Consider the following 18,444-nt stretch of genomic DNA (forward strand, 5'->3'; position numbering starts at 1 on the left):
TATAAAAAGTATACAACTATATATTATAAGAAGTAAAAAATTATAAAAGCATCTAATTGGTTTACGTTTGCTTATTTACACACTGAAATAATAAGTTGTAGACCTAAATACCCGAGTTTTTAAAACATGCCACTTTGCAACCATTTTGCTTGTTAGGATTACTATTGGGCTTGTAATAAGAATAAACAAAGTAGTACCAACAACAAGGAAAATAATTGTGCCAACCAATAAGCGTGAAAAATTTTTCATCCTGAGAAGTTGGCTCTACTACCTATTTTTTCAGTGCAAATCCTAAGAATGTTGCTTATTTTAAAATAATTTATTAACATTACATCCTAATACAACATCCTTATATACAAATATATTTAGCAATCTTCTAGAACTCTTGATATGTCTTAATTTTCAACAAGATTGCATGTCATATGGTGAAGTCGACAAAAAATATCGACCTCCTCCAACCTTAAAAACTATTCTGCCTTATCCAAGATAAGTGATACGAAACTTCGGTATAAACTCCAGGATGATTTTTTTCTGCACAGCCAATTCCCCAAGAAACAATCCCAGCCAATCGACCATCGATGACCAAAGGACCACCAGAATCACCCTGGCAGGCATCCTTTCCACCGTTTTCATTGCGAGCACAAATCTGACCAGGTGGAAGATCCAGATATTTTTTATAGGCCCTTCTGCATTCTTCTTTGGTTATCGCTGGTACACTAACTACATGCAGTTTAATAATTCTCAAAATTGTTGATCCCCAGCCACTGACTGTCGCTAAACTGCCAGCTACAACATTGCCATTAAAAAGGGGGATGACTTTTCGCGACTTAGCAAGTTCAAACGTTGGCTGCACCTGCATCAACGCTATATCGTTCACTGGAACGAAATCTAGCGAGTTGTCGAAACGTGGATGCAATATTACTTCTATGACCCTGTGAACAGTTCCGCCTTTGTTCCAGATTGATGATCCAGCTCGAACGGTGTAAGAACTTGCAGGATATTCCGAACAATGTCCTGCAGTCAGGATGAAGTTGATTGTTATTATACTTCCTCCACATATGTGACGGTTATCCATTTGTAGACTTACTTGATAAGGAACCGCTTCAATAAGTACTTCGGTTCCACCAATTATGCGGCCATCGGTCCTTTCAATTGGTTCAGCTGCAGAAAATAGGTTAAATAAATGCACAGGAAAATATCAGATATAAACTAGGCTTGCAAGATAGCAATATGTGTTTTTCTGGAGATTTTTTAAAATAATTAAAGAATACAACAATAAGAAAACTTTTTTCAAACTATCAACAATTCATTGACACTATTATGCGACTAAAGGACCAGAGATGGTGTTTTTTAATTTGTCTCTAATGCTTTGGTATATATCACAACACTTCAGGAAAAAAACGTCTTCAGATTTGAAATACGATTCTCATCATAACCATTTCACACCTAAACTTTATGATCCATACCAATTGTTTTTATTTGGAGTCTTATCAAATGATAAATATAAACAAGGTTGATCTCATTCAAAGAGCGTGCGAAAATGATTTTAAATTCCATCAGTATTGCCTTTACCCCATCTCTGAAGAAAAATTCTACTCATTATTACCAAGCAGTAATTGTTTTTATTACTTGTTATATTAATGTATTTTATGTTAAAATGAACTTACCAGTCATGGTTGCAACCAAGGCAGTAAAGAAAAACATTTGAATCATCTTGGAGCTTTGTGACAGACAACTCAGTAATGATGATCAAAAATCACCTCGCCTTATTTATACCGCAGATTAATTTACTACATTTTTTAAATCACGATAGAAATTAATAATCATAATGCTAATTTAAAAAATCGATCCTTCGCAGTAAGATTAATTTCGATGTGATTGCAAACAAATCTGTGGGTCGATCGACGTAATTGAGAGCATAAGTTTGATTACAATAGAAAGCAGACGTGACAATCTTGGAAGATATTTGAAATCAAGGAAACGATGAGAGATTATCTAAAGAACGACAGATAACGGGTCCACGCTTATTAGATCATTTTGATTTGCGCACATGTGAGAGATAAAAGGTTGTCTTTTGCATTAAAATAATATTATCATTTATGCGTATTATTGATCTACTAAAAAAATCTGATTGATTCAAGAAAGTGATATTCATTTACTATGAATTTTTAGACAAACTTTTTAGAAAAAAAATAAAAGGGTAACTTTTTGATGGAATTTGTTGAGATAGGGAATATAAACTTGTGAACCATGGGACAATCTTTTATACTGCTACTACTATTTCGTTTCATAGTGATAAACTGTAATTTACAAAACAGTTTCTTGTTTGCTTTAAAATTTTTTGCATTTTCTTCACTTCTTCTGTTTTGATCTTATCTTTATCTTCTTTAAATAGTACATCACATAATAAGAGATTATCTAAAAAACAGCAGATAAGAGATTCACGTTTATGAGATTACTTTGATTTGCGCATATCTAAGAGATAAAAAGTTGTCTTTTGCCTTTAAACAATATTATCGTTTATCCATATTGATGGTCCATGACAAAAAGCTGCTTGTGTGAAGAAAGAGCTAATTATTATATTGAATTTTTCTGTCAATTTTTTAGGACAAATACAAAAAAGGTAACTTTTTATGAAACTTTTTTTGGTGCAGATTATACACTCATGTATTATGGGATTTTCTTTTTGAATGGGAAACACGAATTTTACACAGGCTTCTTGATACTTATTTTTGTTGATAACGATGACAGCCAGTAAATTGATTGTATGGAAATGAAATAATTGAGTATGGTGGACTTTAATTTGGACCTCCAGTGATTCTACAGTGATCTACATAGATTGTTCTCTCACAATAATATAGCAGCCTAAACATTTGATTACTTTAATCAATAAGTTGAAAGTTAATAATTAATAAAAATATCAAAGATTTTTAATATACATAAAAAGGAAATATTTTTATCAAAAATTAATTAATTTTCGTTGACACTTTTTAGGAGAAATCAGTTTTTGAAGATAAATTTATTTATTTTTTACGTTCTCAGTATCAATAATACAATTTAACTGAAGAAAATTTATATCTTTAGTTTTCACGATATCACAAATTGACATAACCTCGGATCCAATCTAAATGATAAGATACTTGAGTGTAGACACCAGGATGACCTTTTTCAGCACAACCAAGTCCCCAAGAAACGATACCAGCCAATTGGCCATTGATAGCTAATGGACCACCAGAATCACCTTGACAGGCGTCTTTTCCTCCTTCTGGTACAGAAGCACAAATTTGTCCCTCGGGAAGAACAGTTAGGTTTCTATAGGCTTCTTGACATTCGTCATTACTAATGGTAGGGATATTTACTGCCTGTAAATTGCTTGGAGGAAATACAGTATCAGCTGTTCCCCAACCACTAATAGTGGCATTGCTACCAGTTTTAACTACTCCTTCGAAGAGAGGAATCGCAGCACGAGTTTTTCCAAATTTAAAAGGCGGTTTCACTTGAATTAAAGCAATGTCATTTACTGGCACACCCTCTTTAGTCACATGATATCCACTGTTTATGATAATCTTCTTGACCCAGTGCTTGGTTCCTCCAAAGAGTTGGTTTGCTGATCCTGCTCGAATTCCGTAGAACAATTCAATGTTTATTTCTACACAGTGAGCTGCAGTGAGAACATACTCAGAAGATATTATACTTCCACCACAGGTGTGAATGCCTAAGTTTCTCAGGCTAACTTGATACGGAAAGTCTTCAATTTTTACTGGCTTGCCACCAACTATCCTTCCATCAAGGGCAGCGGATGTTTCAGCTAGAAATAATTATTTAGGGCAAAAAAATTAACTTGGTTGATACTTATTGTTGGATTTGCTTGAAGGTTTTTCTGATGCTATATATTGTCAAGTGTAGTATATTGCAAACAGTTTCTTACGATAAAGAAATTGTCTTATTTTTCCTTTTATTTATAACGAATAAAATTAAAATTAAAAAAAGGAAAATTATATTTTTCTAAATTTCTTTTCACTAATTTTTTTTTTAACATCATATTATATTAGAAAACTTACCAATGATACAAGCCACTAGGGCGAAGACTGCGAGTGTTCCAAACATTTTCGGTAACTGATGGCCGCATTCTATCTGGTTATCAGCACTTCGCTAAATCTTATGTGAACACTAATGTCGCGACTTTAATCAAAAGAGACTATGGACTATGATTAACACGTAAATTAATGTAAGCCGGTTTAGTACGAGATATGAAATAATAATAATAATAATAATCAATTAGAAATCCTCGTATATCGTATATCGTTTTTTTAAGAACTAATGAAGTTAGTTCATCTGTGCCAACTAAAGTTAAAAAATATATGTTAATAATGCAACATAGCGACTTTATTGCACTGTGTTTAAACAAAAGAGAATATAAAAGAATAGAGGAATGAAATGGACAAAAGTTATAAATAAAAACCATTTATTTATTTTCCGAACATAAATCTAAAATAATTCACACTCACTCTTCACAAGATACGAAGGGAGGTAAACTATTATTTTACATAGGCGGTTACAATTATAAATAATAATCTATAATTGTACGCAATTAATAAATTCCGTTTGCAGAATGAAGTTCGTTTGCAGAGATGCTATTGTTTGTTTAAATCTGTTTGTTTCATTATTTGAAATCTAGAAGCGCATATGTATGAAAAAGTATGTAATAATGTTCAATTAACAATAAATGAAATTCTTTTGAAAACATTTTGAATTCTGGGTGCTCTACAGCAAAATCAAATTAATAATAGAAAACTCATATTTTTGAAACGAATATGTTTGACATTTCACTTACATGTTCTTATATATTTGATTTAAGACAATATGCTTTTCATTGTTTTGTTACTCTTTTGTGGCTTATTAAGTTCTAATATTAGTTTCAGTGGCAATAACTAAATTTTTCAAATCTATTACAAATAATAATTTATAATAATTGCAAGCAGGGGTAAAGTCTTTAACCTTCAAAGTTTATTATGTTAAAAAGTGAGAATTATTTCAAATATTGCAAAATTTGTATGACTTGTCCCTTTTTTAATCTTTTAAGAGGATCAATTCGAAAACTGTAAATCTTACTGACCAGCTTTCAGCTTGAAACTTTTAACATTAAATTATTTTCAAATGAATAATAAGAATGATATTTTATGGTTGCAAATAATAATTTGACACAGTGCTTGGTAAATAATTGATTCTTATTGGAAATGTCTTCTACAGTTCCTTGAATAAACGTTTTGAATTTAGGAGCTTTAAATTAGAAACTTTAAATAATTAAATAAATCCTAATTCGAAGTCTTCAATATTAAAGAACCTGTAAAATTTGGGAGCTTTAAGAATAAAGTAATTTGTTTCAGTTTGAACATTTAAACAATTTACCTCGAAGCATTTCAAAGTGAAAATTTATCAAATTTATAACTTAGAAGTGTACAATCTTTAAATTTAGGCAATTTAAAATTAAAAATTTTTTAAGTTGTTTTGCTGAAATTTGGTAAAAAATCAATATAATACACTCGTTAATTTCAAATTAATAGATTTCTAAACCTTAAAATTAATGCTAATTTTATCGATTCCCTGAATGGCTTAAAGTATTAAAATTCCTCCAAATCACTGAATATTACAATATTCACTATAATACTCGGAATTCTCTAAATTCCTAAATATTCGTAATTCCCTAAATATTCTGAATTCCTGAGATTCTTTGAATTCTCTAAAATCCATCGATTCATACACTTCTTGCACAAAATTGTTGTATTCGTATTAAGGGAATTTCAAAGATTTTAAATTTATGCTAGGAATTCAAAGAATTTAGACGAACTCACAGAACTTATATGATACAGAGAATGTAGATGAATTCAGATACATTAGAGAATTAGGTATAATTTAGAAGACTGCAAGTAGGTGAAAAGAATTCAAAAACATCTGAAAAAGTTGAACAGCATTCCAAGCAATTCAAAGTAATGAAAAAAATGCATAAAATTTAAAGAATAGAACAAAAATGGAATGGAATAAAACATTAAAAAATAATACTCCTTTAATATTCAAAATATTTTAAAAGGCACTTTTTTATATAATAAGGTTTCATTTAAATTCTAAAAAATTTGAAAATTTTAAAACAGCTTTCAAATTTTTCAAACCCCTTTCCTCATTAATCTGTGAAAAAATGTGTATGATAAATAAACCCATGTTTCTCAAATCACAATTTTTTGAAGTGGTTGGACTTTTAGATTTAAAATAAAATTCAAAGTAATCTTGTCCTATTTCTGTATATTATTAAGTGGAAATGCAATTCTCTTTGCTAATTAATACGATATATCATATTATCATACGATAATTGCAAATTGGCGTATCTTTGTATCCACACTAAATGGTGAGCTACTTCAGTATAAATTCCAGGCTTTCCTTTGACAGCACAGCCACTTCCCCATGATACAATACCAGCCAATTTTCCATTGATAGCCAAAGGACCACCAGAATCACCTTGACAAGCGTCTTTTCCCCCTTCTGGCACAGCAGCACAAATTTGTCCCTCGGGAAGAACAGTGAGGTTTTTATAGGCTTCTTTGCATTCTTTTTTACTAATTATGGGTACATCTACTGCTCGTAAATAATTTGGAGATATTTCTGAATTGGTGGTTCCCCATCCACTAATTGTGGCAGTGATACCAGTTTTGGATGCTTCTTCATAAAGAGGAATCGCAGCATGGGTTTTGTCGAATTTAAAAGGTTGTCTGACTTGAATGAGAGCAATGTCATTTACAGGTACACCTTGTTTAGTTACCATGTATCCACTGTGTTTGATTATTCTCTTAACATGGTGCAAGGTTCCGCCAACGAGTTTGTGGGATGATCCTGCTCGAATTCGGTAAAAGAAATTGAAACCATCTACACAATGAGCTGCCGTAAGAACGTAATCAGAAGATATGATACTTCCTCCACAAGAGTGCAATCCAAAGTGTCTCAAGCTAACTTGGTAGGGGAAACTTTCAATTTTTACTTCCTTGCCACCAACTATCCGTCCATCGAGGGCTGTCGATGGATCAGCTAACAACAATAATTTGAAGTGAATTTATATTAAGTTAATTTATATTTGTATCACGCTAAAAGTTAAATAAGAAATCCTAGGATCTATTTTTGATCTTCAAGATAGATGAAAGTGATTTGCAGCAGAGTTATACTCACTCGAATAAAATGATTAAACTTTGTTATCAAAATTATGTGACAATTACAAATAATAATTGAATTTCTCACATTGAGAAGTTCCCGATTAAGGTTTGAGGTCTTTGCGTTTGATAATATAACTTTATTGGAAAGCCTTTTGTCGAAGCTAATTGGTGAGATCGAAATTGGATGGTTTTAATATCAAATGTAGGATTAAAACAAACTGGGACACTTTTAATGAGTCAGAGTATCCTTGGTTGTGTTAAAAAATGCTTAGGAAAATAAGGGTATTAAATAAAATAAAATACAGTATCCTAATATAAATAGGATGTTAAAAGCTTAAATAAAAAAATCATCGCGAAAAGCTGATGTACTTTCAATGAAGGTTCTTATTTTAGTTTTTCTTTATAACAAATAAAAATTGGACCATTCTTAAATCTCGAACCATAGGGTTTGATCTCACTTTTTTAACAAAATTGTCTAAATAGGTAAAATTTATAATGTAAAATATGCACATGAAAAAGTGTAGAACCACAATGCAATATCTAGTGCCTCGTTTCCAGATTACTATCTAGCAAATGAAAAAAGATGACAGCTCAAAATTCCAAGTAGCTGCTAATGTCAAAATAATAAAAGCTTACTGTCCCAACGTTGCGTTGTAAGCATATTAATTTATTTCTGATTTACGACAATTTTAGAGAAAACCAATCTCATATCAATAAAAGTATTATTCTTTTCAGAAACAGGTAACAAATTCTTCTTCTTATCAGAAAACGTCTTCATGTACATAATAACCATTTTTAAAAATATTTTTCTGGAAAGTTGTTCAAATGGAAGAAAACACCTTGTCGTTTTATGGTCACGTATTGCCAATAAATAGAATTAACGTGGAAGGAAGAATTCTTTTTTACTCACATTTCTTTTAACTAAAACTTTCAACATTTTTTAAAAAGACTCACCAAATATACAAGCCACTAAGGCAAAGACCGCGAGGGTTCCAATCATTTTCGATGACTGCGGACCGAATTGCATCTGGACATTATCATTTTGCCAGATCTTATTTATAAGATATTATCACAACCGCTAATCATAATTTTCTGAAGGTCATGTTGATACTGTTAATCTGATGTATTTAGACTATGGACTATGGGTAACGAGAATACGTGAATAAATTTGGGTCAGTGGCTATATTAAAATAAATATAATTATTACCTCAGATGTTCAAAATAATAAGATTATAAAATTAAAATTAAATATTGTTTTGTGTTTGATGAAATCACGAATAAAACAGAATCAGTGAAATTAATATCTCATGTTATCGAAAAATAGATAACTATTTTCTATTTCTGTCTGAATTAATAATGCTTCATAAAAATTTATAGTTTATTTCCATTTAAATTTTTACACATATATTTTTTTTAATTTTATTTTTTAATATGTTCCTTTTCACAACAGGAGAAGAATGTACCCCAGGAAGACAGCTAATTCTAGATTTTATTGTCCATTCTTTTATTAAATTTGAGGTAGATTGTTATTCACAAATAAAATAGTAACAAAAAAAATCAATTAAAAAGTATATCCCTTCTAAAAAATTCAGGGGAATATCATCAATTATTTTTCAAAGTAGCTATAGAGCATTTACATTTTATCAAAAATATGATATGACAAGTTTTTTTTTCACCCACAATTTTTTTCATAAACTTAGGGTTCCTTGAATATTCAGGTGAATTCTGAAAAGATTAAAACTTTCTCTAAAAATAGGTATCTTGGGAACAAATTGACGTAACTAAATTTCGATTGTCATAGCTTAAGGTGCAATCTACACTGTTTCGAGTTCCTTAAAAGAACTTGAACTATCAAATCTTCCACCTTTAATTATTTTCTTTATTTTTTCATATACACTATTACATGAGGAAAATATGTTCGAAGTTTTTCCCTCTATAAGAATTTCTTCGTACAGAAAAACTTGTCTTTTCAAACATTATATTAATTTTTTAAAATATGAATTCTTTTTTATATAGTTTTATTACTGGAATAAGTAATAAAAATAATTGAAATCTAATTTTGCAGTGAAAAAAATTCCCAAAGGTTAAAAAATATCGAAAATATAATTACCGAAATAGAGAATTTCTGAAATTTCAAATTAGTGAAAAAACTCAGAACTTAAAAAAATTTAACGTAAAAAAAAAGGTTTCTATTTAATATTTTTAATATCTCTTAGAATCATATTTTATTTTGTATTATGCATAATACACACTAAATATTTTAAGTAAGTAAGTGATTCTTTATATTCAAATAATTGAAATAAAGAAAATCCTTAACTATTAGATTTTTTTCGCTGAATTTTAAATATTGGTAATTTAGAATTTCCTAACTTTCGCAAATTAAAATGTTCCAAATGATGTTATTTCGGAAATTGCTTATTATAGGAATATTTTAATATCGTTAATTAAAATTTTCAGCCCTTTTACTATTTTTTATTTAAATTTCGCAAATTTTCTGTTTTGAAAATTAGGTTACAAATTCGCAACATTTTTTTAGGATTATCAAGACAATTAAAAATTAATTTTTATGATTAGACATTAATTTTAAGAGATTAGTTAAAAATATTTTTTTAAAATATTTTAAAAGATTTCGAAAAAGTTCAAAAACATTAGAAAGGTTTTAAGCAATTAAGGGACCAGGAGAACAAGGGAGTTAGAATTAAAAGGAAAACACCAGTGAGAGAAGGGGGATGGGGGGATGTTTGAAAAATTGGAAGCTCTCATTAAAGGGTTTAGAGAGGAAACAAGAAAGAGATTGGATGACATGAATAGGGATATGAATAGACAGGGAAAAGATGTAAGGGGGGAAGGGAAAAAGGTCAGAGAAAAATGGGAAGAATGGGATAAACGTTGGAAGGCGGAGAAATACCAGGTTGGGGTAAGCTAGAGAGCATTGAGAATAGACAGAGAGAGGTTGACGAACAGAGATCTAGAGAAATAAAACAGTTGGAAGAGCGGGTATCCAGTCTAGAAATTAGGAATGAGCATATGGGGTAAAAAATAGAAAATGAGGAAATAGTTCAAGGGAATGAAAAGAACGTGAGAATGAAAGATTGAAGAAAAGACTCGGTGAGATCGAAAGAAGATTAGAAGGGGAAGAAAGGGAAAAGAGGAAAAATAACATGGTAGTTAAGAGATTAAAAGTGGAGAGTGAAACAGGAGAAGTGGAAATAACAAATCTTTTTCGAGATTTTAGAGTGCAGGTAAGGATAGAAGGAGTCAAGAGAATAGGAGGGACAAAGGAAGGAAAAGAAGGAATGTTTCTAGTAAAAGTGGGAAGTGAGGAGGAGAAAAAGAAAATTATGGAGAGAAAAAAATTATTGAGAGGAAGAAGAGAAAGAATTGAAGAAGATCTGATATGGAGGGAGAGGAAAAGGAGATGACAAATAGAGCAGAGCGCTTGGGTAGAGAGGAAAAGGGGCCATATGGTGTGGATAGGGAGAGACAGGTTATGGATAAATGGGGAGGAATGGTGCTGGGATAAAGAAATAGAAGAATTAAGGAAAAAAGGAAAAAGTCTTGAGAAAGGTAGGGGGAAGGGAGACAAAAAAGAGTCTAGAAATAAATCAGAGGGGTTTCCAAACGGCTAAGGGGAAACAAAGTGAAGAGGAAAAAGGAGGGAGGGGAAGAGAGAAACGTGAAAATAGCTTTCTGGAATGTGTCAGGTTTGAATAAGAATAAGGGATTTTGGGAGGAGTTAGAAAAGTGAGATGTGATTATGATGAGTGAAACTTGGGCAGATGAGAAGGATTGGAAGAGAATAAAAAAACTGTTACCGAAAGGTCATGTTTGGATAATGCAAGAAGCAAGAAAAGAACACGTTAAAGGGAGAGGGATGGGCGGCATGGCGTCAGGGGTGAAAAAAGAATTAGCAGTAAAAGGGAGAAAAGACGGGAACATGGAGGAAAAGGATCGAACAATGATAAGAAAAATTATAATTGGGAAAGTAGAAATAGCAGTGGTGTGTGTACACAGAAGAAGAGGGTAAGAGGAAGGCTGGAGAGTAATAATGAGGTGGATGGAGGAAAAGAAGGAAGAATTGGTTTTGATAGGAGGGGACTTAAATGCATGGACTGGCGAACAAGGGGGAGGGTTATGGGATGAAGAAAAGGAGGCATTTATAAGGAAATCCAAACATAGAGAGACGGACAGGGAGGGGAGGAAGTTACTAGGCATGATAGGAGAAACAGGATGGTTTATATGCAATGGTAATATGAAAAGAGATGAGGAAGGGGAGATCACATTCATAGGAAAGGGAGCAACAGTAATAGACTATATCTTGGCTGAAGAAAGAATGCGGCATATGATAGGGAGTATGAAGGTAGGGAATGAGATAGGGTCCGAGCACTTCCCGGTCATAGTTACACTAAGAAGAGGCATCAGTAAGCGCGGCAGAGGGAGAAAGGAAAAAGTGTGCGAACGAAACACGAAAATGGGAATCTGGGGGGTAGATAAATTAAAAGAGTTTAAACAAAAGATGGAAAAGAAGAAGGTTAGGAGTGTGTATGAGCAAATGGTGAAGAGGGGAAACGGAGAAGGAGGAGTATAACAGGAGGAAAAAAGAACATGAGAAGATGCTGGAAATAAAAAGACAGAGGGGAAAGGAAGAATATAAGGCAGAGGTAGAAAAAGCGATCAAAGAAGGTAGAGTTTGGGATGTGATAAATAGGGATAGAGGGGAAATGAAGGGCGTTAACGAAGAAATAGAAATGGAGGAATGGACGAATTATTTTAAGGTTCTATTAGGGGGAGAGCAAAATAAGAACAAAGGGGAAAAGTGTAGGATAGTCCAAGGAGAAATGGAGGAAGGCAACGAGATAACAAAAGAAGAAGTGGATGAGGCAATAAATGGGTAAAAAGAAACAAGGCGACGGGATGGAGAAGAAGATGATCAATGATCTTGCTATCCTTGAAGTCAGCCCACCTTTTGAATTCAATGAAAAATGTGCACCAATCCCTCTCTACGATCTGAAGGAAAAGATCAAACCGGAAACCATTGCTTTGATCAGAAGAAGATGGGATGGAGAACGAAGCAGTGAAGTTTGGAGGAGAAGGGATTAGGGATAAAGTGCTTTTTAACGTTAAAAATTAACTTAAAAAGATTTTTCTTAAAATAATGATAGATAATAAAGAATAATAAACAATAATGATAAATAGTAAAAATGATTCGTAGAGATTTTGTTGTTATTAGTCAATTCAATCATTTCATTGAAAATCAACATTTTTATTGAAATTTTGATGCAATATACCTGAAATATTTAAAAATATCAAAAATTTGGCCCCGAAGACTTTACTTCAACAAGAATTTATCGATTTCACAACTTTTTGAATTAGCTATTCTTTAATTTTTAAATTATATCCTATACGGTAAGTCAAGCTAAAAATGTAGCCATTTTTATAATAATTTATACAATCGACGATAATAGAAACAATCTTCGTTTTTTTAATTCGCTACAATTTATATAAATTTTGTTAATTAAACAATTCCGCTGAAAATTTTTCTCTAAACGACGCTAAGAGTTTACCCCTAAAATTTGCAGTAATTAACACTGGGTCTATTTTCGTCGATTTTATACATCATTTAAAAAGTTTCCTTATTTTGCAGTGGACTCAATTTTATGAACATCCTTAAATTGGATTTTCGATTAAGATACATTTTCAATTAAAATAAACTCACCGCTCTCAATTGCAACTAAGGAAAAAAATAAAATAAATTTGTGCATTTTTAATGCTTTTTGTTGATCCATTCCAATACGAATACGCTTGTCATTCAAAAAGACTATTTATGTGCACTTGCAGATTCTGGAGTAAGTGTACTCCTATGATTCATAGATTATATTAACTTCGTAATCTAATCAGGTTATTTACCAAACATATTAAGAAAAAAATACATGTTCATTCATACAGAGGTTTTAAGACTAAAAGGACAAAAATATTTCTTTCTAGGTATGAGAAAACCTTTCTTCATTCAAAAATATAACCGTATCTGAAGCTTGGAGTAAAGATTATTACATTTTATTAAAAAATTCTGCTTTGTTTATCATTGGAAATGTCAGCAGAATAATTATTTAATGATTTTGGGAAAGTAAGATACAGGTATGATTATTTCATATAAATATCGATATTTGTTAACATAACATGCTATTCATATATTATCTGTCATAAAAATTATTGCAATAAAAAATAGAAGTCAGAATGATAATCCATTTGATAAATGCGTTTTGAAATGGATCAAACTTTTTTCAAGTAAACTGATATTGATTTGCTTATCTTTTCAATCCATAATAAGGGACATCATTATTTATATTTTTACAAAAATAGAAAGCCACAGAATGTTCCCAGAATCTTTATCTGAAATTTTTTCATTGAGAATTTTTATTGAATGCTAGATCAAAAATTATAAACGATGGAAAAAATACGGAAATGTTTATCTTTGATTTTGTTAGAACTAAATAACTAGATGCAATTACCTAGTTAAATATCCTCGCATTACTTTCTTATATTTTCTTTAACTTTATACTCACAATTTTAAAGTGAAACTACCAATAAAATGAAAAACGTTTTCTAAAATACATTAATTAGAATAATTTATCTTCAAATAAAAATGTTATTTCATAATTTAACAAAGACAAGTATTATGTACAGTAGATTCTCAGCTTAACTATTTCTAATTACAGTCGTGACTTCAAAAGTCTTAGCATTAAACGTAAAATCAAAATTCGATTTTTATCTTTCATAAAACAGTCATAAGATAAAAATAAAAGTTGATTCTGACTTTCTCCAAATTATCATTTCCTCAAAGTCCAGCATTTTCCTTGATCCATTCAGCATAATGAGAAACATCTGTATACACTCCAGGATTTCCTTTGACACCGCAACCAATTCCCCAAGAGACAATTCCAATTAGATGACCATCAAGAGCTAAGGGACCACCAGAATCACCCTGACAAGCGTCTTTTCCTCCAACCTGATACATAGTACAAATTTCTCCTGTTGGAAGCTGTTCCTGTGTTTTATAGGCTTTTATACATTCCTCTCTAGAAATCATTGGTACTTCCACTGCTTCAAGATAAGCTGGTCTTATTTCAGAATCAGTTCTACCCCAACCACTTACAAGAGCTATGCTTCCTGTTTCAATTTCTTCTTTGAAAGTGTGAAGAGGAATTGGTGCACGTTTATCATCAAATTGGAACGGGGGGCTAACTTCCAATAATGCAATATCATTGTAAGGAACACCAGTGGCTGTGAATCCAAAACTATGCTTGATGATTTTCACAACCCTATGAAGACTACCACCTTTTTTCTGATTGGATGAGCCTGCTCGAACTGTGAACATTCTTGCTGGGTCGTCGAAAACGCAATGGGCTGCAGTGAGAACAAAATTTTTAGAAATAATGCTGCCACCGCATGTATGGATCGAGTATTTATGGAGACTGATTTGGTAAGGAATATCCTCGATTGGAATTTCTAGGCCACCAACTATTCGCCCATCGTTTTTTATAATTGGATTGGCTGCAAACAATTTTCGAGTTAGATAAAGTGTAAAATTGTTGGGTACAATATTTAAAAAGTTAAAATAAATTTTTATTTGATCATTGAGGGAAACTTCAGCTGAAAAAACAGAATAGGAAATTGAAAAATTTTTATAAGTAACTCACCAACTGCGACCGCCAACAGTGTCGTAATTGCTAGAAGCTTGAACATCTTGCCTGGCTACTGATGGTCGAATCTGAACTGATACGATGCACCTAACCGGGGTTTATATATGTTCAGAAGCATTGGCAATCAATGATTGAATCATGATATCAAAGCATAACTATGAACTTTGCAATCTTATCAGTTCTATACGTAAATGAAAGTTTAGTAACAGAATTGTAGGCATTTAAATCTTCGATAAAATTAGAATGATAATCATGAGCTTAATCTGATTTTTAAAATACCAATCACTGATAGACACGCAATGCTTCTAGATGAAAATCTTAATAACTTGGAGGTTTATCGGTTTCAAATTAGAGCCTTCTTAATTACATTTTGGTAAAAAACTAGGTTTTTGCAAAATGAAGAAACAAAATATTTAATGACAATTTAAAATTGTATCAGTTTTTTGACGTTGTCTTTCAATTTAATTATAAGTTCTTGTTTAAGTTTAATTAAAAAAGGTTTGATCATACTCTGTGTAAAGCTTACTTTCAAGACATAGAGTGAAAATATTTCAATTCTATATTGAATTTTCTCTCTGCATACACCTCGGATATTTATTATATGGTATCAGAAATGAAATGCTAAAGCCTATAATTTAGAAATGAATCCAGCTCTATACATTTCAAGTTTTGACAGCCAAATCATTTGCTAAATCAATTCTTTATATAAATGATGATATTAAAAAGAAAGGGGACCAAAAAAGAAAGAAATTCTTTATTATTATATTTATTCACACATTCTTTTCACACATATGTACAGATATTCTAGAGAGTCGATGCATTCATCAGGTACTTACAATTTTCTTTCACATTTCAAGCAAAAGCTATAACTCGAGTAATAATTGTAGTATTATTTTTGTTTAGCAATCTTAGAAAAAGATTGCACGTCATTAGTGAAAATTGTGAAAGAGAATTGAAGAGATTTTCACCCCTTGAAATATCTTTCAAGATGATCTATAGATAAACTAATCACGCGGATATTTTTTCCTGGATCCAATCTGCGTAGTAAGCAACCGAAGTGTAAACACCGGGATTTCCTTTAACACCACAGCCTATTCCCCATGAGACAATACCAGCTAATCTTCCATCAACAGAAAGAGGACCACCTGAATCACCCTGACATGAATCCTTACCACCACTTGGATAAGCAGCACAAATTTCCCCTTCAGGAATGGAAGCCAAAAAGTCATAGGCTTCATTGCAATCTTCTTTGCTAATTATTGGAACTTTGACTGCTTGAAGATGAGAAGGGAGTCCGCCAGTGGATGTCCTTCCCCATCCACTGATCAAAGCAATGGTTTCCGGTTTGATCTTTTCCTTCAGATCGTAGAGAGGGATTGGTGCACATTTTTCATTGAATTCAAAAGGTGGGCTGACTTCAAGGATAGCAAGATCATTGATTGGCACTCCTTCGGCCGTAATTGTGAAGTTGTGCGAGATTACTTTTACAGCCTGGTGGATGCTTCCACCGGACTGTCGTTGGGTAGAACCTACTCTGACTGAATATGGATGAGGAGATCCTCCAACACAATGTCCTGCTGTAAGGATATGTCTGTCACTGATGATGCTGCCTCCACAATTATGAGACTCGTAACTTCGGAGACTAACTTGGTAGGGAACTTCCTCAATATTGATGTCATAACCACCGACTATCTTTCCATCTAGGTTACGAGTTGGACTGGCTACAAATAAAAAAAATGTTGTTAAATATCTATAATAGGGAAACCATGTAAATTTGAATGTGTAAATTTTCCAAATTTTGATACTAGTCACTAAGAAAATATTGGTACGGATAAAATGTTGTCAATTAAAAACAAATTTGTTTGATTAAAAAAAAATTCAGCTTTTTCTGCACCAAATTTCTTTGCTAATAGAAAATGTTTGTTTTTCCAAACCAAGAATCTGTCTGGAATAACAATACATTTCATTCCCTGATTTTTCCCTTCTTAGTTTTATATATTAGGGTGCCATAGAAATTTGTACTTTTAAATTTCGCAAACGCTACTCTCCCCACAAATTTCTTATTTTTTGTGAAAACACACTGTCATAGATTTTATTATCAAACCCTTATTTAGAGGTTGCGCTAGACCGTTTTTAGTTTGGAAATTAATTGGATTATTTCTAGAATTTGAAAAATTTAAATTAGTGGCTAAAAAATTATTTTACCCCTGAAAGACGAAAATTAACGAAAAATTTGAGGTAAATTTGTGATTATTTTAGATGGATTGAAATCAATTTAGAAATATTAATAAAATGTATTAAATTCATTAAGTTCAGAGTCAATTTAGAAAATTTTAAGGGAATTCAGAAAATTTTAAAAGAATGCCTTAGAATTCAAGAGGCGTTTAAAAGTTTCAAGGATGTGAAATGTAAATGTGAAAATAAACAAGAACCCTTTGAGCTGGGTTCAATCGAATGAATCTATAAGAATTGAAGAGAATTCGATACAATCAATTCGAATCCAATATGCATTTAAAAGAATTCAGGCTTAAATAAAAATATTTTAAGTAAATACAACAAAATGTTTTTTATCCAGAAAATTGCATTGAATTTATGTAAATGGCAGTGAATAGAAATTTAGCAAAATTCTCAAAAATTCCAGATAAACTTAAAAGTCTTTAGGGCGAATTAAGAAAATTTAAAATCTAAATCTGAAAACAATTTTAATTACTAATGAGTTTCCTATTTCTAAATTTTTTTGGTTTTAAAGTGTTGGTGATACTGAAATTCAAGCCAAAATTTGTATTTATTAATAATGTTTATCGACGTTTGAGAATTGATATTTCTTGAAATGATTAACATTTATTTCCAAACAAAATTTTAATCTCGATTTTCGCAGAAAATAATACATTTGTTCGATTAAACCTTTTTCACATTAGACTTCACTCACGTATATTTAGAAACTTAATTGTTCAGAAACGGGTTTAATTTGGTTTAATCTGTAAATTATATTATTTATCACAGTATTCCACAATTATCACAATTTATCAGGTTGTCAATTTACAAATTCATTTTTTCGAATTTTGATAACTTTTTTTTAATAACCTTTCTTGATCTTAATTCAGTACCTCTAGGGCTCGAGAATAAACTTTTATTTGATCTTTGAATGCTGATTTTGACTATTCAGAATAATTTTCAGTCTTTTGAAAAATTCCAATTTTTTGTTTATCTAGTTCTATACTGCCAACCTTAAGTTATAAATATTAGGCAAATAATTATATTCTTCAAACCATTTTTTTTAAAAAATGAAGAAAAAACTCACCAGTGGCAAGAGCTAAAATGCCGACGATTGCAAAATTCCTGAACATGTTTAAATATCACTGACCAAATTAGAGTAAAAAATCAAGGCTGAATCTTTCTTTTTTATACTTATTTGGCTTATCCTGTAAGAAATCATCTAAACTATCATGGAATCAAATCTGATAAGTATCATCATTACAGAATATTAATACGTTCAAGTCAAAAGAGACATTTGATATTTCAACACGTGTATAAAGGCTCTTCAAATT

General features: G+C 31.4%; 2 protein-coding genes across 2 annotated transcripts; both read right to left on the reverse strand.

Moving 5' to 3' along the window:
- Nucleotides 1-460: 460 nt before the first annotated feature.
- LOC117170952 (polyserase-2-like) lies at nt 461-14,947 on the reverse strand. The gene is made up of 6 exons (XM_033357993.1): nt 14,894-14,947; nt 14,034-14,747; nt 6,340-7,074; nt 3,108-3,808; nt 3,055-3,061; nt 461-1,161 (listed from the first exon to the last, which is right to left on the reverse strand). The coding sequence occupies exons 1-6, from the start codon at nt 14,937-14,939 to the stop codon at nt 461-463; spliced, it is 2,904 nt and encodes a 967-aa protein (XP_033213884.1). The 5' UTR covers nt 14,940-14,947.
- A 957-nt stretch (nt 14,948-15,904) lies between these two features.
- On the reverse strand, nt 15,905-18,243 carry LOC117170953 (trypsin-2-like). The gene is made up of 2 exons (XM_033357994.1): nt 18,198-18,243; nt 15,905-16,617 (listed from the first exon to the last, which is right to left on the reverse strand). The coding sequence occupies exons 1-2, from the start codon at nt 18,241-18,243 to the stop codon at nt 15,905-15,907; spliced, it is 759 nt and encodes a 252-aa protein (XP_033213885.1).
- Nucleotides 18,244-18,444: the final 201 nt, after the last annotated feature.

Source organism: Belonocnema kinseyi, chromosome 4 (genome assembly GCF_010883055.1).
Source record: "Belonocnema kinseyi isolate 2016_QV_RU_SX_M_011 chromosome 4, B_treatae_v1, whole genome shotgun sequence".
Taxonomy (NCBI): domain Eukaryota; kingdom Metazoa; phylum Arthropoda; class Insecta; order Hymenoptera; family Cynipidae; genus Belonocnema; species Belonocnema kinseyi.